This window comes from Bison bison, unplaced genomic scaffold, assembly GCF_000754665.1.
Source record: "Bison bison bison isolate TAMUID 2011002044 unplaced genomic scaffold, Bison_UMD1.0 scf7180017864163, whole genome shotgun sequence".
Taxonomy (NCBI): Eukaryota; Metazoa; Chordata; class Mammalia; order Artiodactyla; family Bovidae; genus Bison; species Bison bison.
Window position 1 is genome coordinate 2468388 of NW_011494735.1, and position 22334 is coordinate 2490721.

The 22334-nt window shown below is 36.8% G+C and overlaps 1 protein-coding gene across 2 annotated transcripts in view; it reads left to right on the plus strand.

The window, feature by feature from the left end:
• Window positions 1-22334, plus strand: part of PTPRR (protein tyrosine phosphatase, receptor type, R) — a 276685-nt gene that overhangs the window by 210818 nt on the left and 43533 nt on the right. For both annotated transcript variants that reach the window (XM_010841511.1, XM_010841512.1), the window contains 2 exons: window positions 13707-13893; window positions 16834-16918. In XM_010841511.1, coding sequence (XP_010839813.1) covers window positions 13707-13893; window positions 16834-16918 — 272 coding nt within the window. The remainder of the gene's footprint in view (window positions 1-13706; window positions 13894-16833; window positions 16919-22334) is intronic.

The window sequence follows — 22334 nt, forward strand, 5'->3', positions numbered from 1 at the left end:
ACACACAGACTTAGCAGTGTCAGATATGTTGGTTTATAGTTTTATTTCATAGTGTACCACTGAGGTATACAATTATGCCTTCATCACTACTTAGAACTTAAAAAGTAGTCTTCAACTAGAAAGCAGCTGATTTCCATCAGGATTGTAGAGTTTGGTTTTTAAAACTTTAGGTTGAACCACCAGATGTTGTTTACCAAAAAAGCTGAAGATACTGAGAAGTTGTATATTTTTTGATGATTGGCATTTCAGCTGGGCTGAAATGGAATCATGTGGGTCATTTGAGATCTTGAAAGTAAGTGAATCTATTTAATTCAGTTGTAATGTTCTTTACTGAAAGAGTTCTTTGGTAATTGGTTGCTTTAAAGCGACACAGAGTTATTAATTGTACTATGTTACTTAGAAACCATCATTGTGTGAGCGTGTTGTGTGTGTGTGTTTTTGTACATAAATCTGCTAAAATTCAAAGAAACATATTTCATTTCAAAAAGGATGGTTTATTCATTGAGGCTTATTAATGTTTCCTCAGCATCATCTTTTTCTTAATATATGAGCTTGGAAAAACTAAACTTGGGAACTAAAATTAGAGCTACCATCATTTTGTTCTTTTGTTAAAAGGGAAACAGCCTCCTCACCATGAGTGACAGTCAAAACAATAACAAATGCCAAAAAAAAAGAGTAAAAAAAATTAATCATACTTGGATACAAGACAAAGCACTACTTTTTTTTTTCTTTTCTACCAACAAAATCACCATAGCACATTAGGATATTAATGCTCAGACTTCATTGATATTCATTAAGACTCAAACTAAATATCTACTGTAATATTTACTGTACCTAGATAAGCTTGGCTTCTCCATTCTAAATTTTCAAACTCCTGTCTAACATGATTCCCCACCTCCTTTGTTTTCAGGGAGTTGGAAAAGCCAGGGGCGCACAGTAACCACACATAGCATTATCCTCACCAATTCACTTGCAATATTTACACAGGCATATGACAAACATGTTGTGTTCCATATGTTTAAGACTAGATACAGAGGGAAGAGTAAAGTCAAATTCTTTGCCCTCAAGGAATTCACACTTCAGGGGAAATCCTTTCCAGGGAATATAATATGACTAGAGACATTTTGGGGAAAAAATTTGTTAAGAGGATTCCAAGGAAACAGACCATAGCATTTGGGCAATTGGATCTGAAAGAGGTGGAGCAAACCCATTTCAGGCATAGAAAGCAGAGTTGTAGGTTGATTGACCTGCCTGGACCGCAGATCTAGATAAGGATGCGAGAGGAGACGAGACTGGGGAAACGCACAGGGAATAAATGAGAAAGCATTTTATGTCCAAGGGCAGCTATGTGTGGGTTTTATTATCATATTTTCAGGGTGTCAAATATCATTTTGATGAAATCTGGAAGAAAATATGTTGGACTAGGAGATTTTAGTTAAGAAAGTTTGCTAGGAATCTACTACATAGATCAGAGCAAGCTATGAAGAGGGTCTGAGCTAATTCAATTAGCTCAGTGAGTGTGAGCTAATTGAGTGAGTGTGAGTCAGTCTTCACGCTTCTTCCATGTTCCTTCTATCCAGTGTTCCTATTTATCCAACCTCAGAGATTTTGAGTTAGTTTTTAAGACTTCTTGACCTAAAAAATAATCATGAAGTGAAGTGAAGTGAAAGTTGCTCAGTCATGTCCAACTGTTTGTGACCCCATGGACTGTATAGTCTATGGGATTCTCTAGGCCAAAATACTGGAGTGGGTAGCCATTCCCTTCTCCAGGGGGTCTTCCCAACCCAGGGATCGAACCCAGATCTCCAACCTTGCAAGTGGATTCTTTACCAGCTGAGCCACCAAGGAAGCCCATGGAAATACACAAACATTAGATTTAAAGATGTTCATTTGCAGTCCAGTCTATAATGGTGAAAAACTGAAAACAACTTCTTGTCCAAAAACAAGGTATTGGTTAGAGAGAGAGAAGTCACTCAGTCGTGCCTGACTCTTTGCAACCCCATGGACTGTAGCCTACCAGGCTCCTCCTTCCATGGGATTTTTCAGGCAAGAGTACTGAAGTGGGTTGCCATTTCCTTCTTCAGGGGAATCTTCCTGACCCAGGGATTGAACCCTGGACTCCCACATTGCAGGCAGATGCTTTACCGTCTGAGCCACCAGGGAAGCCTCTGGAATTGGTTAAGTAAATTATTATACATCCATCCAGTGGAGTACTATGGAGTCTTTGCAATTAGTGTTCAAGTAAATTTGAAAACACAAGACATTCAAAATATGTTTAGTTAAATAAAAAGCAAGTCATAATGAATATGTAGACAAAAAAATCTAGACTTTTTCATGCATTTTACATGTATAAAACTTAAAGGACGGATACTTAAAATGTTATTAACAATTACTCTTAGTGTTGGTATTATAGGATAGTTTCCTTTTTGTTATTTATATTTTTAATTTTTATAGTGATTATGCATTATTTTTGAATCTGAAAAAAGTTATTAATTTTAATTTTAAGGATAGGAGGTAAGAATTTTAAGGGCTTGCAGAATGAAAAATGGTCCCAACTTAGGTGACCACTGACTTTGCATATGTAATGCTGCTACTGACTTTCCATCACTAACCAGCTTCCTGAGCTTACCTTCTTCAAACGTTAATCAGTGTATGCCGTTTAGCTCCCAGGCAGTCATGGCATGGAGTGCAATAAGAATTCCCATGTTACCATTTTTAAGTATTATAGTCATTCATATATTATGTGCCAGTTAGTAGGCTAGAAATGTTTGTATATTTTTGCTTCTTTACCGTTTATCTTGTGAACCAATCCCATGTGTTTTATTATTATCCCCATTTGCAAATGAAGGAGTCTGAGGCTGAAAAAGCTTAAGTGAAGTGCAGAGCACAGATTGAAACTCAGATTCCAAGGTCAGTGCTCAAAGAACAATGTAATGAGTTCAATTTATTTTTTTTTACTGATTGTTTTGATTTTTACTTTTTATAATAATAAAAAAGGGTGTAGCAAACTTTGCCTCATGCTGTACATATGTAAAAGGTCAGATATCATTGTATGAATTAAAAATATTTATTTAATCCCTCAAAAAGAACAAGAGTGTTCTACCTAGTGAAATAGGTGCTTTCAAGCAGGGAAATCAATCATTTCTCACACCAAAAAATACTCTCTACAGTATAAGATTTTTCTTTTTACTTCAGAGCAAAAGTGATTTGTCATCTTCTTGGGTCTGGTGTCTTTCATACTTAACATATGTCTTTCCTTTGGGGAATTTTATTATAAATGGTCACAATACCTAGTCATTCATTTCAGCTTGTAGATATTAGTAATACTGTATTTATTTATTTTTTTTTTTAACTTCTTTATTAAGGTGGATACACATTCTCATATTAACAATTCTTGTGAACAAAAGCAACCAAAATAAGACGATAGTAAGATGTGCTTCACATAAAAACAATCAAGTGGCTAAGAGGAGATCTGGCCCTGTACAACAGAAAGATTAGGAAGCAAAACGTGAATAAGTCCTATATTCCAGAAGCTCCCCAAATGTATGAGCAAAGACAGCATACCCATAATATAGCTCACTTAGGTTCCTTCTTTATGACGCATAATTCCTTAATTATCCATTTGTGAAATAAGAACAAACATTAAAAAATGTGAAATCCAAATTGCATTCATTTTCACAATATCAATACTAAACTCAAGACAGCAACTTCATCAAATATAAATGTTTCAAAAGTAAAAGGCAATCTTAATTTTTTTTTAATAATACTGTATTTAAGTCACCATTTAATTTTCCAAGAGCTTTGAATTTAATTCACAGTTTAAATTGGGTCAGGAAGATCCCCTGGAGAAGGAAATGGCAACCCACTCCAGTATTCTTGCCTGGAGAATCCCATGGACAGAGAAGCATGGTGGGTTACAGTCTATGGGGGCCGCAAAGAGTCAGACACTTTCACTTTAAATTAGCATTCCATATCCTCTTTTGTTTTTAATTGCCTTCACAATCCAGGATGGGGGTTTTGAAGGTAAAGAGATGGAGGGAAACAGCAAACTATTCATTTAATATCATAACTCGTAGAACTTAAAAATCATAGAATCTGGAGTTTCAGGGAACTGTGGAGGCCAGTCAATCTAAAGGAATTCTATTTCTTTATTTCCATGTTTTTCCTTTGTTATTCAAATGAGTTAAAACTTTTTTTTTCATCTTTATTAGAAATCTTCTTGAAAACTAAATATGTGGACAAATTTGATGAGCAAAATGAACTAAGAAAAATCAAGTTGGTGGTCATGGATCTTAAGATCACCTTTACAATCAAGCACAGTTTATTAGATTTGTGATCACTGTGATTATAACACATGACGAACAGATTGGCCTGAAGGTCTCAGACTCGAAACATTTCAGATTTGGAGAAGACTTCAGTGTTCAACTTCTTGCTTCTCACCAAGTTGAATTAGGTGTATATACTGATAAAGACAGCTCTGAAAAAAATCTTGCTTATTTTTGACAGGACCAAGAAAAAAAATAAGATTGAGAAAGCTCTCAAAGAGGTATTTACCTTCATTCTGTACTAAGTTCTTATAATCTTTTGATGCATATTTTTCCGTTCCCATTTCAAGTACTTTGAGATAAGCAGCTGCCACCATTTCCCACTGAAACATAATTTCGTAATCTAGTAGTTTCAGAAGTACATCTTCCTGGACTCCAGGCAAAAGGATCACTGTCTCTTTTTGTTCTCTTACTCCCATTTCCATTCTTTACTGGGTATGAAATGAGGGACCGTGCTTGAAGTTTAGTGTTCTTGGTGGTCGCAATACTCTTTTTAGAGCAGCCATATGTGAGGGGTAGAGTCATGGTCACAACACTGGAAACTAGCTTTTCTGCCTAAATCCAGCTTCTAAAATCCATCATATTGCCCCAACTACCAGGAAAATAAATGCCTAGTTTCTGAGTTAGTCCAACACTCAACTTCTTATATTTTTAGCTTGTATTTTCTTTTCACCTCTTGGTCATTAGGAGCAGCAAGGTAAAAATTGAAAAATCTCAACAGAGTTGTTTATATTCTCTTGTTGAAATGAATGTGTAGCTCTGGTCCATAATATTTATACAAGTTTTCCTTTTTACTTAATTGTAATTAACATGCTGTTTATTGCATTCCTTTTACCTTTCCTTAAGAATTTGCTTTTTCCTTCAATTGTTTGCATTGGTATCTTTTGAATTTCCTCCCTCTTATTTATTTTTTGGCATAAATAAAAATTGGTGCTACAGTGGGAGCTTGATAAAGCTTTTTATTATGTTCCCTTTTGTCCAAGAGCAATCATGAGACATAGAAAAGGTCTAAACAGTTTGTCCAGAGTTATGTTACAAAAAAAGAGACAAAGGTTTTAATAAGACTTTGTGTTCTTAGTTTTCCGCATCAGTTTTTATTAAAGGACCAGATTTCCTTCAGTTATTTCTGTTGATTCTGTTGATTTTTTTTTCTCTAAATCCTTTAGACTTTTTTACTGTCCCTTAATTTAAATTTTCTTTTAATTTCTTATATCTGTTTTGTCTTCTTTTTGAAATGTCTTTCTGATTCTGGCCTCATGTCTTACCATTTGGCTTATGGATCCTGTGGAACAGATGTACATTCTCTAATTCAGTAAAGTGGTATTTTCTCTCTCCTCCAGATCATTAGTCAGGGATAGCTAGTTAAAAGGCTTCCCAGGTGGCTCAGTGGTAAGAAATCCACTTGCCAATGTAGGAGATACAAGAGACGCGGGTTCAGTCCTTGGGTCAGAAAGATCCTGTGGAGGAGAAGATGACAACCCACTCTAGTTCTCTCGCCTGAGAAATCCCATGGACAGAGGAGCCTGGCAGCCTACTGACCATGGAGTTGCAAAACAGTTGGACATGACTTAGGGACTCAGCACACAGCTGGGTAAAAACCTAATATTTGCATATTTATAAAACACATCCTTTCTCTAGATTGTTTAGTAAATTTTGTTAAAAACATTGGTAACCTATTTGAGGGGGGGAAATCCTAAGTTATTCTCACCTTTACCACACTTCAAAATCAATTACAAATAGATTAAATGGTTAACTTTTTAAAAAACAATCCAAACTCCCAGGAGAAGAATTTTTATGGATTTTAAATCAGTGCAAGAAAATACAAAAGAAAAGGGTAGCATCTTTTCCTCTTTAACTTGTTTTAATATTTAATTTATAAAATTTAATGTTGGACTAGATGTAAACATACTTTTAAAAAATCCTTTGTAGTTTATGGTAACAATAAGCTGTGTATATGCAACAGATATGTCTGAGAAATAATTAATATCTTATATCATCGAAATCTGTAAGTACATTAATGCCAGAATATAAATTTAAGAAGAGCATGAACGGACAGTTGTCCAAGGTAAGGACCAATAAATGAACAATAGTCATATGAAAATGTGTTTATCCTCATCTCTAACCAAAGAAATAAAAATTAAAACAATGTCACTGCCCATACTGCCTATAAAATTGCAAAATTGAAACATCAGTTTAAATATTAGTGACATTTATATGACTGAGTCATTTTAGTTTCTTTTTTTAAAACCCTTAAATTTTAAATTTTCTACAATGAACATGTGTTACTTTTACAATAGAAAAATTAAAATAGATATGTATGCATATTTAATCTCTTCTCTCCAACCCAAGACATGACTAAGAAGTGTACACATTTTTAAGTTGATTCTATTGATTTTATTTCTTAATTCCTCTATATTTCAGTTGACCTAAATATTGTTTATTCCTCAAAGATAAGAATTAACCAAAGTAGAGATTTTTCCAAGCTTGTGACATCCTCTGGCAGTATTTTATGGCCAGGGTATAAGAGCCCTCATGATAAGGCCTGTGTTTTATGGAAAGTGTTGTCTATAAGGTCAACAACCTGTGCCAGTTTGACTCCATAATTAAACTTTGAGACATGTCTGAGATATTGAGGTAAAATGTTCTGGAACTGCTTAGGGTTCAGGGGAAACAGATTTACCATAATAAAATGAAATAAAGAAACAGGTTATCAAGAAAGATGTATTTTGCTATAATATAGATTCTATCTATTGGTTTCAAAATGTTAAAGTTAACCCCAGTAAAACAATTTTTGAGTTTTTGTGGTGATCTCTTAAAATGAATCCCTTAGAGAAGTATTAGAAGGTGAGAGTTATACAGAACTTTATTCATTATGACCCAAATTTAACACTGGCCAAGCATCTCTTTTTATAAGCAGTTTACTTAAGCTATCTGATTAACCCTTATAATAATCTTCTGAAGTTGGTACACTTAATTGTTTATTTCACAAAAGAGAAGGAAATTGAGATGTACAAAGTCTAGCCAGACCAAAGTCCAGCAGAAGCTCATGGGAGAAGCAGGATTTGAGCCCAGACAAGCATGACTGTAAAGATTGAATTTGTGACTTGAAAATTATACTGTGTCCACAATATACATCAATAATCCTATCTTTGGGCTTCCCCCAGTGGTTCAGTAGTAAAGAATCCACCAGCAATGCAAGAGCCATAGGAGATGTGGGTTTGATCCCCGGGTCAAGAAAATCCCCTGGAGGAGGGCAAGGCAACCCACTCCAGTATTTTTGCCTGGAGAATCCCATGGACAGAGGAGTCTGGCTGGCTACAGTCCATAATGTCACAAAGAGTCGAACACCACTAAAGCGACTTAGCAGCAGCAATCCTAACTTTACTACCAACAACCGACCCCAACTCTACATGGGGCACTGCACAGACTAGCATAAAGTGCCCACCTTACCTTGCTTTTGTGTGGCAAAGCAGAAAGAGCTTGGATTCTATGTTCTAACATGGGTTGAATCTTTAGTCTGCTATCGTGTTCCTATTAGTTATTTCTTCACCTATGAAACGAGGGAAAATAAGACCTCAGAGAGCTGCTCTGAAAGTTGAGATATCATATGTGAAAGTGCTTAGAACAGTGCTTGGCAAGTAGTAGATGTTTAATAAATAGTATTTGTTTCCTTTCTTCCTTCCCTTGCCAAACAAAAGTCATTCTTCCTGACCAAGTCAGTTTGTATGAAAATGCTTTCTTGGCTCTCAGTTTATCACAGAATCCTTACAAAAATTTTTTAAATTTATTTATTTTTAATAGAAGGATGACTGGTTTACAATATTGTGTTGGTTTCTGCCATACATCAACATGAATCAGCCGTAGTATACAAATTTTACACATTAGATCAAAAGCACCTAAAACAAGGATCCCAAAGACTTTTAATCCTCCAGGTTTAGGCAGAGTATGCCGCAAGAAGCCAAAACAGAAGCTGATATAACTCGATGCTCTGAATTCTCTCTTTTCTGGATTCGGGCAGTCTTTTTATACTCTTGTTTCTATGACTCTTGCTTCTGTTTCAGCTCTCCTACATGACCCTGCCCCCCAGTTCCAAAATACATCTTACACAACAGAACTCTAGCTCAGACTGCTGATATATGATTTCTCAAAGATGCCTTATCATTTCCTGCTCCCACACTTTTGTTTTCCTGCCAGACTCTGTCTCTGAAATAACTGTCTACTCAAAATTTATCTTTTATCTTTAAGACCAAACTCAATTCATTCTCGTTCATACATCTGCTCTGATCACTCTTGATAGAAGAGACCTTGCTTTCTACTAAACCATCATCTAATAGCACTGAGTGTTCCTCAGTTGGCAGGTTGCAGGTACTTCTGTGTTTTAGTGCTGAAAATGGACTGAACAGAATAGTGGTTTTAAATGGCGTCTGATTAGAAGTCCCTTAAGCCACCTCTCCCAGCTCCTTACTCAACTATCTGTGTAACCAGCAAAGCCAAATTCTTACCAATACAGTAAAATCTAAGGCCAATAGGCAAACTATTATCAGAATTAGGAACTTCTGCAATTTAAAGGCCAAAAGAACTGGACTGAGAAACTTTAAAAACCACTTTCCCACTAGAAATAGATTAAAATTCTTGGCCTGAATGTAGAACCACCCTTTGTTCCTCCTCAACTACTTATCTCCTACTCAGAAACACAGGAGGTCTGTCAGTCACCACTGCCAGGCACCAAAAAGGAAAACCTGGTGGGAGCACCATCCCTCTTCTCAGGTAGGTGATTATTTTATGGGGTGGCCATTATGCTATCCCCTAATGCCTAATACAATGATTCAGAAGAGTTAAAAATAATAATAGGAACTACAAAAGTTTTTTTAGGAACATGCTCAAAAAAGGCAGGTAGTCAATATTAAATTTTGAAGTCGGATGTGGGGGTTGGGGCAGTGTGAATTGGATCAGTTCAGTTCAGTCTCTCAGTCATGTCCAACTCTTTGTGACCCCATGGACTACAGCACACCAGGCTTCCCTGTCAATCACCAACTCCCAGAGCTTGTTCAAACTCATGTCTATTGAGTCAGTGATGCCATCCAACCACCTCATCCTCTGTTGTCTCCTTCGCCTTTCAGTTATAACATAAACATATACTAGGGATGTGATGTAAAATATGATGACTGTTAACACTGGTCTATGGTATATTTGAGGGCTTCCCTGGTGGCTCAGAGGTTAAAGTGTCTGCCTCCAATGCGGGAGACCTGAGTTCAATCCCTGGGTGGGGAAGATCCCCTGGAGAAGGAAAGGGTAACCCATTCCAGTATTCTTGCCCGGAGAATCCCATGGACAGAGAAGCCTGGTAGGCTACAGTCCACGGAGTCGCAAGGAGTCAGACACGACTGAGAGACTTCACTTCACTTTTCACTATGGTATATTTGAAAGCTTTTAAGAGAGTAGATCCAAGAGTTCCCATCACCAGGAAAAAACTTTTTTTGGTGTCTATTCGAGATAATGGATGTTAACTAAGCTTATTATTAATCATTTTCTAATATATGTAAGTCAAATCATTATGCAATATGCCTTAAACTTATATTAATACAATGCTATGAGAAGGGGACGGCAGGGGATGAGATGATTGGATGGCATCACCGATTCAACGGACACAGGTTTGGGTGGACTCCAGGAGTTGGTGATGGACAGAGAGGCCTGGCATGCTGCGGTTCATGGGGTCGCAAAGAGTTGGACACGACTGAGTGACTGAACTGAGCTGAACTGATGTATCAATTGTGTCTCAATAAAACTGGGGGGAAAAGTCAGATGTGAGGCTAGACATAAAATTAATGAGAAATTATTTATTTAATGTTGATAAACTTAGAGTGAAACTATATTTATGAATCTCTTCAAACAACATGGGCTTCCCTGGTGGCTCAGAGGTTAAAGCGTCTGCCTCCAATGCGGGAGACCTGGGTTTAATCCCTGGGTTGGGAAGATCTCCTGGAGAAGGAAATGGTAACCCACTCCAGTATTCTTGCCCGGAGAATCCCATGGACAGAGAAGCCTGGTAGGCTACAGTCCATGAGGTCACAAAGAGTTGGAAACGACTGAACGACTTCACTTCAAACAACATAATAGCTGAAACATATAAAGTAAAAATTATTAGAAATATAACAAGAAATAACAAACACAATTCTGTGAAAGACTCACTATCTATTTCAGGCTATGAGAAATCCAGTAGGAAAAAAAGTAAGAAAAAAAATAGATTGAAATAGTATTTTTAATAATATATCAGAATATAATATATAATGTGATAGATATGTATATATGTACATAGATATGATATGTAGACATATTTATCAATAGATCCATGGATAGTAGCCAAACCAGCTGCCGGCAAAAGCATGTATGAAATATTTAGAAAATTTTATTATAGTTTTTGTCTCAAAGAAAACATCAAGAAATTCCAATAATTAGAAATCTAGTCCATTCTGATTTCTATGTACATTTCATGTACTAGATATTAATAAGGAAAATGAGTGGGCAAACAGCTAAATTACCCTCGAGTTAAAGCAAGAATTAAAGCTACAACTACAAACCATTTAGAAATTAATGAAAATGACAGCATTATATATCAAAATGTAGAATGACACCAAAGCTGCAACTGGAAGCAGATTCGTAAGAGGAAAGAACTGATATGTTTTTTGTTTAATGAATTTTTTGTTGTGTGTTCTAATAATTTTCTATTTCTTAAAATTAAGCCCTAACCACTTCAGTGTTTGTTGATGTAGTACTTCATACATGTTAAACACAATTTAAAGGAATTAATATGCTAGACTGAGCCAGACTTGCCTGTGAGTGTCCAGGAGTCGCTGGCAGAGACGTGGGTCAACAGTGGCCTACTGCGGGGTCAGGGGCACTGAATACAATGGTATGACTGAAGACTGAACTGAACCTGAACCGAACTATCTGCTTGTATTCTCTTTGCTTGGGTTTATTTGGGCTCGTATATGCCAGCTTTCCATTTTCCTGGGACAATAACCACTTGGCACCAAATTTGATCACCTGACACACACCTCAGTCCCCTTTAAATTTAAAAATTCTTTAAATTGACCCTCAGTCAGTTCAGTTGCTCATTCGTGTCTGACTCTTTGTGATCCTGTGGACTGCAGCATGCAAGCCTTCCCTGTCCATCACCAGTCCCCAGAACTTGCTCAAACTCAAGTCCATCAAGTTGGTGATGCCATCCAACCATCTCATCCTCTGTCGTCCCCTTCTCCTCCTGCCCTCAGTCTTTCCCAGTCTCAGGGTCTTTTCCAAAGATTCAGTTCTTCACATCAGGAGGCCAAAGTATTGGACCTTCAGCTTCAGCATCAGTCCTTGCAATGAATATTCAGGATTAATTTCCTTTAGGATTGACTGGTTTGATCTCCTTGCAGTGCAAGGGACTCTCAAGAGTCACCTTCAACAATACAGTTCAGAAGCATCACTTCTTCTGTGTTCAGCTTTCTTTATTGTCCACCTCTCACATCCATACATGACTACTGGAAAAACCATAGCTTGGACTAAATGGACCTTTGTCGGGAAAGTAATGTCTTTGCTTTTTAATATGCTGTCTAGGTTGGTCATAGCTTTTATTCCAAAGAGCAGACGTCCTTTAATTTCATGGCTGCAGTCACCATCTGCAGTGATTTTGGAGCCCAAGAAAATAAAGTCTGTCATTGTTTCCGTTGTTTCCCCATCTATTTGCCATGAAGTGATGGGACCAGATGCTATGATCTTCATTTTTTGAATGTTGAGCTTTAAGTCAGCTTTTTCAGTCTCTTTCACCTTCATCAAGAGGCTCTTTAGTTTCTCTTCACTTCCTGCCATAAGGGTGGTGTCATCTGCATATCTGAGGTTATTGACATTTCTCCCAGCAATCTTAATTCCAGCCTTCGCTTCATCCAGCCCAGCATTTCACATGATGTAGTCTACATATAAGTTAAATAAGCAGGGTGACAATATACAGCCTTGACAATATACCTCCTTTCCCAATTTGGAACCAGACCACTGTTCCGTGTTCTAACTGTTGCTGGTTCTAACTGTTGCTTGTTGACCTGCATACAGATTTCTCAGGAGGCGGGTAAGGTGGTCTAGTATTTGCATCTCCTTAAGAATTTTCCACAGTTGTTGTGATACACACAGTCAAAGGCTTTGGCATAGTCAATAAAGCAGAAATAGATGTTTTTCTGGAATTTTCTTGCTTTTTCTATGTTCCAACAGATATTGGCAATTTGATCTCTGGTCCCTCTGCCTTTTCGAAATCCATCACGTATTGCTAAAGCCTGGCTTGGAGAATTTTGAGCATTACTTTGCCAGTGTCTGAGATGAGTGCAACTGTGTAGTAGTTTGAACATTCTTTGGCATTGCCTTTCTTTAGGATTGGAAAGAAAACTGACCTTTTCCAGTCCTGTGGCCACTGTTGAGTTTTCCAAATTTGCTGGCATATTGAGTGCAGCACTTCAATGTGCTATTTGACCCTCAACACATGCTATTTGATAGTTACTCCTTGATTCCATACAGCTGCTGTTATTAGTAAGAGGCACTCACACCTTCTGTTCAGGACACAGGGAGCCTTTATATGTTGGAAGAACCACACCTTGCCTCCCAACAAGAGGGAAATCACAGAGAGAGGTTCAATTGTAATTTAGCATAAGGGTCTGTGGTCTTCTTCTTGTAAGTTTATCACAGGATTAAATACATACATATGTAAGTACATACATATATGCATAGATACATATAGGACAAAACATATACATATGTATACAGAATGAAAAAGTTATCTTTTAAGAATTTACCAGAAACTATAAAAAAATACATTTTGAACTTTTAAATTCTATTTTAATGGCAATCATTTGAACTAAAATAAAGAGATTGTTTTTCTCCTCTGAGCTTCCTGTGTTTAATAAAATCATAAAGTATAGTATATTGATGTCAAAAATATTAGCTAGGGTGGGTACAGAATTTTTATACTGGACTCTCAGATACACAGATAAAGTAGGTTTGTGTCACATCTTAGTCCTCAATTCAAATGCTATGTTTACTTTTCCTAAATTTTTCACTTAATTTGTTAGCCATCTTATTCATTTATTAGCCATCTTATTATTTCCATAGCAGCTATATCCCTTAATAAACTATAGTTCATTTTCTCAGTTCAGAGTGGTTTCTCCAACAACAAAACTGTCCATTTGCTGTAGAGAAACTACAGTAATTGCTATCATCAATTATGGTACCCTAAAAGAAGGTCCTTATTTCTATCATAGTTCTCGTTGAATTATGTGTATATACAGGAAGACAAACTGATCTGCTGAAAACAATCCATACAGTGTTTAAACCTAATAGCATTTTCCTCCAATGTAGGCGAGGGTCCAACGTATCTCTTACATTGGACATGAGTAGCTTGGGCAATGTTGAACCCTTTGTGGCCATACCAACCCCACGGGAGAAGGTAGCCATGGAGTACCTGCAATCAGCCAGCCGAATTCTCACAAGGTCGCAGCTGAGGGACGTCGTGGCAAGTTCACACTTACTCCAAAGTGAATTCATGGTAAGCCTGCTGTTTGTTATTCACTCTTCAGGAGGCATTTTGATATTCTAGCCACTAGAGGCACATTCTAAATGACACTGTCAGCTCATAGTAAAATGGTTACAGTTCTAAAGGTTACCAGTGCAAAGATTTCAGGTCCACCCTGCATCTCATCAACTACTGGTGCGTGTTCAAACTAGGACGTGATACCTAAATTAAGGCAGAGGGTATAGAAGCTGACCAGGCAAAGAAGTGGCACGAAGGAGCTGACCATTCCAGGATGACAGAGCAGGCTTGCTTGTCACTATTTGGGGAATTAAATTGTTCAGTTTGACAGGAGCATTAAAATTAAGGTGGGAAGTAACAAAAATTGAGCCTCAGACATAAAACAAATCTAAGACTTAATATGTTACTAAAGGTTTGGATTTATCTTGTGTTTAAAAAAGATTACTATCCAGTTAGGGAGTTTGGGATCGAGAGATACACACTGCTGTATTTTAAATGGAGAGCCAACAAGGACCTGCTGTATAGCACAGGGAACTCTGCTCCATGTTATGTGACAACCTGGATGAGAGGGAGCTTAGGGGAAAATGGGTACATGTATATGTATGGCTGAGTCCCTTTGCTGTCCACCTGAAACTATCCCGACATTGTTAATAGGCTATACTCCAATATAAAATAAAAAGTTTTAAAAAATTACTATTGGCAGTAGAGTCTGCATTAGAAAGAGGTATTTTGGAGACTCTAGAGATTATCCTGTGAAGCTGTGATTAGTCAAAACTAAAGAAGTAGCAGTGAAAATTGGAAGGGTCTATAGGAGTCTATATTGGAGTCTATCGGAGAAGGAAATGGCAACCCACTCCAGTATTCTTGCCTGGAGAATCCCATGGACGGAGGAGCTTTGTGGGCTACAGTCCATGGGTCGCAAAGAGTCGGACACGACTGAGCGACTTCACTATAGGAGTTTACAAGAAGTGGCCTTAATGAGGTAAGTCTGCCAAGAAAAAGGAAAGGTAGGAACGACACTCCCATTTTTAGACTTAGCAACAGGGTACATATAGTTTCTTTTAATGAAATAAGAAACACAAAAGGAAGACTAAATGTAGGCTAAAAATAATGGTGAGTTTCATATAGCTAAAGATGATGATGACCCATCATTGTTGCTAGTGATAATACATAAAACACATTTTATCCAGAGAGCATGGAGACACATTAGACCTTCTTAAGTTGTCCAACTGTTTCCCAAGGGGAATATCCATTTTATAGAACCACTTGCATCTTAAAGCAGATGTACATTTCAAGCCATATCCGTTGGGTATAATAAATTGAACACTGAGGTGTTAGTCAGGTGTTTGCAACCACCCTTTCCTGAGCCAGCCATAGGTTTGATCTATTACTTTCATCACCTGTTAAGTATCCAAAGTAAAGCACTAAGCATGCAGTTGTAAAATTAGACTTTGTAGCATGTATTCTCTTTATGTATGAAGAAAATGAAACCTGGGGGATTAAACAAGCCAATCAATGGTCATGTAAGTGGCCAAAGGTTTGTTTCTCGAACTGCAGATAGCTCTTTGTTCAATAAGACAAGCCTTTAACATGGACTACTTCCCTGAAAGGGAAGATGAGGTCAGCAAGGAATAGAGAGAGAATGCTGGAAGATGATAAATTGTGTGTGTCAGACAACAAGAAAGAATGGGAGGAATAGAGCTAATCACAGCTTTGCCAAAACAGACTAACCTGTTTGAAATTACTAAGCATGAACAAGTGGTTTCTATTGAACAGTCAACAATTTTGCTTACTTTGGTAACTTGAAACTGTGAACTTATTTAGTTGGCGCAAAGAACAAGAATAAATTATAAATATCTAAAATAATGCAAGTTTCAGAAATGATGTTTTTAAAGTAAGCTACTCCTCTCTATGGACCGAGTCTTAAATTCATAGTATAGTCAGGCTTTTCTTGAATTTTCGGATCGCCTGAAAACAAGGACAATTTAAATACATTTGTAGATAAGTTCTTTCATTTCAATGAATCCTAGGCTGTCAAGTTTTATTTTCTTTTGAGAAAGTGTAGGTAACAAAAATATTGTTTTATGTGATCCAGGGATAAAAGGTATTTTAATTCACATTTATCTAAGCAATCCTTTGCAGAATTTTAAGTTAGAAAACATACCATTTTGTATAATCAGCTCCTTAAATATTTGTTTAGAACCTTTTGAAAACTTTGGCTTACTGTTTCCTTTGTTCCAGTCAGCATCAGATGCTCACCTTTTAGGTCTAATATATAGAGTGACTCCTGCTCTAATTGTTCCCTCCTCTATCATTTGGCATATATTCTGACTTAATAAATATATTTGTATTCTTGTTAATTGCTAGAAGACAGTGTCTAAATGCCCTTCACTACAAATATTGCACTTACAAACAGAAATGGGACAGTAAAATTAAAAACCATTTCTTAATACAAAAATGCATCATATCATTATTACTTAGATCAACAAAAATTCCCTTTATATTTACCATTTGAGGGGAAGTTTTTCATAATCCTAAAAGAGTCACAATTAATGTTAAGACAGAATCTATCATAATAAAAAAATTTAGTATTAAATCTACAGATTGGAAGAAATCTAAATACACTGTTGAAAAAAATTTCAGCCACCTGTTTATAAATTCCCAGCAATTATGTCAGAACAGGATTCTTAAAACCTAACCAAACTTTTCTATGTCTCTTTAAAAACTACATATCAAATAATACTATCTAACACACAAAGCCATTTCTTAGAGTCAGCTTGTCAGGGTGCAGCTGATGTGTTTAGGAAAGGAAGGGTGTTGGCAAATCAGAGGTGTTAGTCTGTTTTTTTATAAATGACTTTGAAGTCCAATAGAGCTCTGGATCAGATGGCCCCCCGTGAAGATTTTCTTTGTGGCAGCATTAGATACAGTATTTGATATCACTTATTTTTTCAGGAAATACCAATGAACTTTGTGGATCCCAAAGAAATTGACATTCCACGTCATGGAACCAAAAATCGCTATAAGACCATTTTGCCAAGTAAGTTTCTTGAATTAAATAGTTTATGTTGTACCCCTCCCTCAACATTTCCCATCCTCACAACTTCCATATACACACCAAATTTGGAATTGCAAACACAGCTCAAGACTAATAATCATTAAAGTGGAATTCCCTGGAGGTGGAGTGGTTAGGAGTCAGTGCTTTCACTGCTAAGGCCAGGTTTAATCCCTGGTTGGGGAACTAAGATCCTGCAAGTGGTGCAGCCAAAAAAAGAAAAAAACTAATAATCATTAGAATGGGCTAAGGTTAATAATTTTATCTTGTATTACTCTTATTACATTTCTCACAATTCCAGTAGACACATGGTTCTAAACTTTACATTATGGTCAATTAATTTTCACAAAGGGTGTCAAATAATTCAGGGGAAAAGAATAGTCTTTTCAATAAATGATGCTGAGACAACTGGATAGCCACCTGCAAAAAATAAAATGCCTCACACAACATACAAAAATTAATTCAAAATAAGATCAAAATGGATATTCTAAATGTAAGAACCAAAACTATAAAACTTTTCACATAAAACAGATGTAAATCCTCATGACCTTGAATTTGTCAATGGTTTCTTAGATATGACACCAAAAGTATAAGCAACAAAAGGAAAAAATAAATTGAACTTGATCAAAATTTAAAAGTTTTGTGCTTCTAAGGGTACCATCAAAAAACTAAAAAGATGACACTGACATAAAATGGCAGGAAAATTTATAAATTATACACTTAATAAAGGATTTGTATCTATAATAAATAAAGAACTATTAGAACTCAATTATAAAAAAACTAATAACTCAATTTTAAAATGAGCAAAGGACTTGAATAGACATTTTTCCATAAAAGATATACAAATAGCCAACAAACATATGAAAAGATGCTCGACACCATTAGGCATCAGGGAAATCAAAACCGCAGTGAGATACCACTTCATATCCACATGATTATAATTTTAAAAAAGACAGTAGAAAGAGTTGGCAAGGATGTAGAGAAATTGGAAACGTCATACTTTGATGGTAGGTACAGCTACTGAAGAACAGTCTGCTAATTCCTCAAAAGGTAAAACCTAAAGTTACTGTATGATTCAGATATTTTACTCCTAGGTATATATGTAAGAAAAATAAAAACATGTGTCCACACAAAAGCTGTACACAAATGTTTGTAACAGTATTAGTCGTAATAGCTCGAAGGGTAGAAACAACCAAAATATTCATCACCTAATGAATAGATAAATAAAATGTTGTATATTCACATAATATAGTATTATTCAGCAATAAAAAGCAATGAGGTACTGATGCATGCTACGACTTGGATGAGCCCTGAACACATATACTAAGTGAGAGAAGCCATCACAGCCTCATATTGCATGAGGCCATTCATATGCAGTGTCCAGTTAGGCAAATCTGTAGAGATAGAAACTATAGTTGCTGTCAAGTGTTGGGAGGCATGAGAAAAGAAAAGAAAAGGGTATTGAGTTTGTTTGGGAGATAATGAAAATGTTGCCTTTGCTAGAAATATTTATCTCGCATCCTTACAGAAAAGTCTATAGGGCTGCCTACAGAGCCAAACTGTTGGGGCTCATATCCAGCTGCAGCACTTACTCTATGGCCTTGGGTAAATTCCTTAACTTCATCTGTGAGATAAAAGTAGTAATATCCACCTCACAGGGCTGTTGTAAAGCCCAGTGCTTTGCACATGATTAAGTGCTCAGCGTTACTCTCATAACTCAGAAAGATATTATTGTTCCTTTCTTACAGAGGATTTGTAGATATTAAAGAAGCAAGATTCAAACCCAAACACATCTGCCCACATGCCTTTCATCACTGATGGCTGTACAACTTTGTGAATTAAACAAATAAAAATAAACTCTGTGATGGTACACCTCACACAAGTGAATTGTATGGTATATGAATTATGTCTCAAAAAAATGCTTTTACAGAAAGACTTCATTATGCATAGCAATCATCTGAGTCCTTGTTAAAAATGTGGCATCCTGTGCTCCACCCTGGGGATTCTGTTTAAATGGGTTCTGTTGGGCCCAGAAATCTGTACTTCTACCAAACAGGTGATTCTGATGTAGGTGATACCAGGACCACACTTTGAGAAACACTGCTTAGACTATTTTAAAATTAAATTTAACTCTGTGAAATTTCGGAGAAGGCAATGGCAACCCACTCCAGTACTCTTGCCTGGAAAATCCCATGGACGGAGGAGCGGTAGGCTGCAGCCCATTGGGTTGCTAAGTCAGACACTGCTGAGCGACTTCACTTGCACTTTTCACTTTCCTGCATTGGAGAAGGAAATGGCAACCCACTCCAGTGTTCTTGCCTGGAGAATCCCAGGGATGGGGGAGCCTGGTGGGCTGCCATCTATGGGGTTGCACAGAGTCGGACACGACTGAAGTGACCTAGCAACAACAACCGTGAAATTTTTCGATGTCAAGCAGTGAGCTAAATGCCAGGAACCAGGAAAGAATAAGGAAAATCATATAATATCAAAGAGGTCATGGACCAGAGAAGACACATGTAAATGAGTAATTATGTCCAATGTAAGAGTCCATGGAGTTGCAAAGGACATGACTTAGCAACTAAACAACAACAACAGCCAGAATAGAAATGTTGCCCAAGTGCTGTAGGAGGATGGAGTAATTAATTCTGCCTAGAAAGACAAAAATACTTTGGAGAGGAAGCAATATTGTCAATACCTAAACAAACAGATGGAGTTGGGATCTTGACAAAACCCATAGACATCTCAGGGCAATAACTCTGGAAAGATGGAGCCCCAAAGGTTTGTTTCAAAGTATTAACATGGAAATAGTAGAGTCTTCATAATTCAGTTAATTATTTCCTTCATAAACCTCCAAATTCTCCATATTTATGCTAATAGAGCAAGAATTACCATTAATAGTGTTCATGGAATTCCCCTTCTGTTAGAGTTGGAAACACATTGTAATAGTTACTTCACAGTAACATATTTTTAACTGGTCTTTATAGTTAAACCTGTTTACCTAAGATACAGTTATTGTTTAAAGATATTTTGTTAACTATAATTGGCTGAAGGGAATGAAAGTGCTGTGTGTTACATCTAGTATCTCTTTCTCAGGCTTTTTCATCTCAAATTTACCAAACATAAGTAAATAGGGCATAAACATGCATTGCAATTATTATACTTAACCACCTAATCTCAGAAGGACTTGGAAATTATTAGGACTGTTTTAAAGTTCAGGCTTCTCTGTTTCCTGCCCAGATGCTATCAGACAACTGCTTCATAGTCCTGTGTCAGCTTTTCCATTCCCAGAACTGGGTGGGTCACTTGAACCAGGGCACCTGTGCTGACAAATGATGTTGCAAATGACGGATTTTCTGTTGAAAATGTCTGTAGCCTGAATACCCCACCCAACCCCCTGTCGTGCAAGATATAATCTAGTAAATATAGCATGGACAAGTCACATCATTGGTTGGAAAATCATCAGAAAAGATGGGAATGAATATGAAAATCTGCTATTTATGGTTTATTTTAGACTGTATGATGGGATAAGTTTGAAACATTGCATAAAATAATTTTTAAATGAATAAGCTTTTAAATATTATAATTGTTTTTATTTTTTAACCTACAATAAACTCTTAAGTTTAAAAGCTTCCAGCTTGTGCATATTAGTGAGACTGCATAATTTGGAGGATGCTTCGCAGCAGAAATATGGATGGCCAAGAACTAATTAAAATGTAGCTTTTTTTTGTTCTATGTACAATGTCAGCCTGGCTCTGAATATTCTTAAGTGGCAGATTAAAGTGCTTATGTCAAATTTATATCAAATTATTTTATAATATAAACAAATATTAGTGATGAGAATATCTTTATGTCTTAATTGCAAGAGCAATGGGAAAAAAACTGATATCAGTGTGAAATTTTTTGTACAACAAAGAATTTTTATGTATATTTTGTCCATGCAGTTTATTTATACAACTATAGAACAATATAAATCAAATTTTAAAGTCCTAGTTACTCTGGTCTTCACTTTTTATTTAAAAATGTAAAGTCTAGTAATGTTTCCTACTTACATTATGTTTTCTCTTTTATTTTATTATGTGCCTAAAACAGAGTAGATATGCAAATCAGTGAACCACTCATTAAGGCAACAAGTTGTATGACTCAAGCAGAATGTTGGAGTTAGACTTGATTTCCTATCCTGGCGAAAATATTTACAATTTATGGCAGGCTACTTCATTTTTCTGTGCCAGCCTTTCTTTGCCCTTAAAAATAGTAATAGTCATACTACCCTATAAGGCTGTTGAAAGAATTACATAATCATATGTGGAAAATGGCTTGGAAAGTTCCAACAAATAGTAAACCCTCAGCAAATGTTCGTTTCTCCTTTCTTTATCTTCCTAGTGAATTCATCATTAATCCCAGAAACAATTCCAGACAATAAGAACACTGACTATGGGAACATTTACAGTTTCAGAAACAGAGTACTAAAGAGCCCTGTTTTCACATAATAACCATCACTGCATTGGCAAAATCACCACTGTCCACAAAAGCTCTCTACAATGAGGGAAATGTTCCCTATCTCCCATGGGTGCTGAGTGCTCAGTCACTTCAGTCTTCTGACTCTTTTGTGGCCCCGTGGACTGTAGCCTGCCAGGCTCCTCTGTCCATGGGATTCTCCAGGCAAGAATACTGGAGTGGGTTGCTATTTCCTTCTCCAGGGGATCTTCCTGACCCAGGGATGGAATCTGTGTCTCTTAGGTCTCCTGCATTGGCAGGTGGGTTCCTTAACTCTAGCGCCACCTGGCAAGCCTGTGTCTCCCATGAGATAGTCATTAGCTGCATGTGGCAATAAGCATTTGAAGTAAAGTGAGTGCACCCAAGGAACTGACTTTTGTTAAAAAAGAAAGCAGCTTATTTTTATTTTTTAATATTTATTTAATTTGACTATGCTGCATCTTGGGTTGCAACCTGTGAGCACTTTAGCTGTAGTATGTGGGATCTAGTCCCCTGATCAAGGATAGAACCTGGGTGGCCTGCATTGGGAGCGTGGAGTCTTAGCCACTGGAGCACCAGGGAAGTCCCAAGGAATTGACTTTTAAATTCTGCTTTGTTTTAATTAACTTGAATTTACCTACACTTGGCTAGTGGCTACCATATTGGACAAAGCAGGCCTAGATTCTTCTCTCTCTTCCACAACAAACTTGAAGATGATTCCCAATCACCTTGAAGGTGTGACCAGTCCCTGCCCTTCCGTCCGTTTCCCACGTCTCCTGAATTCATCTCTGAGAACTGTCCTATTCCTCTCATCTCTGCCTTTGTCCATGACTAGCAGTGATACACTTTTCCCTTATCTAATAGCTTCCTCTCTGACTTCAAACCTTAAACACATTTCTTCCTGAAGAGGAAATCTTCAGACCAGTAT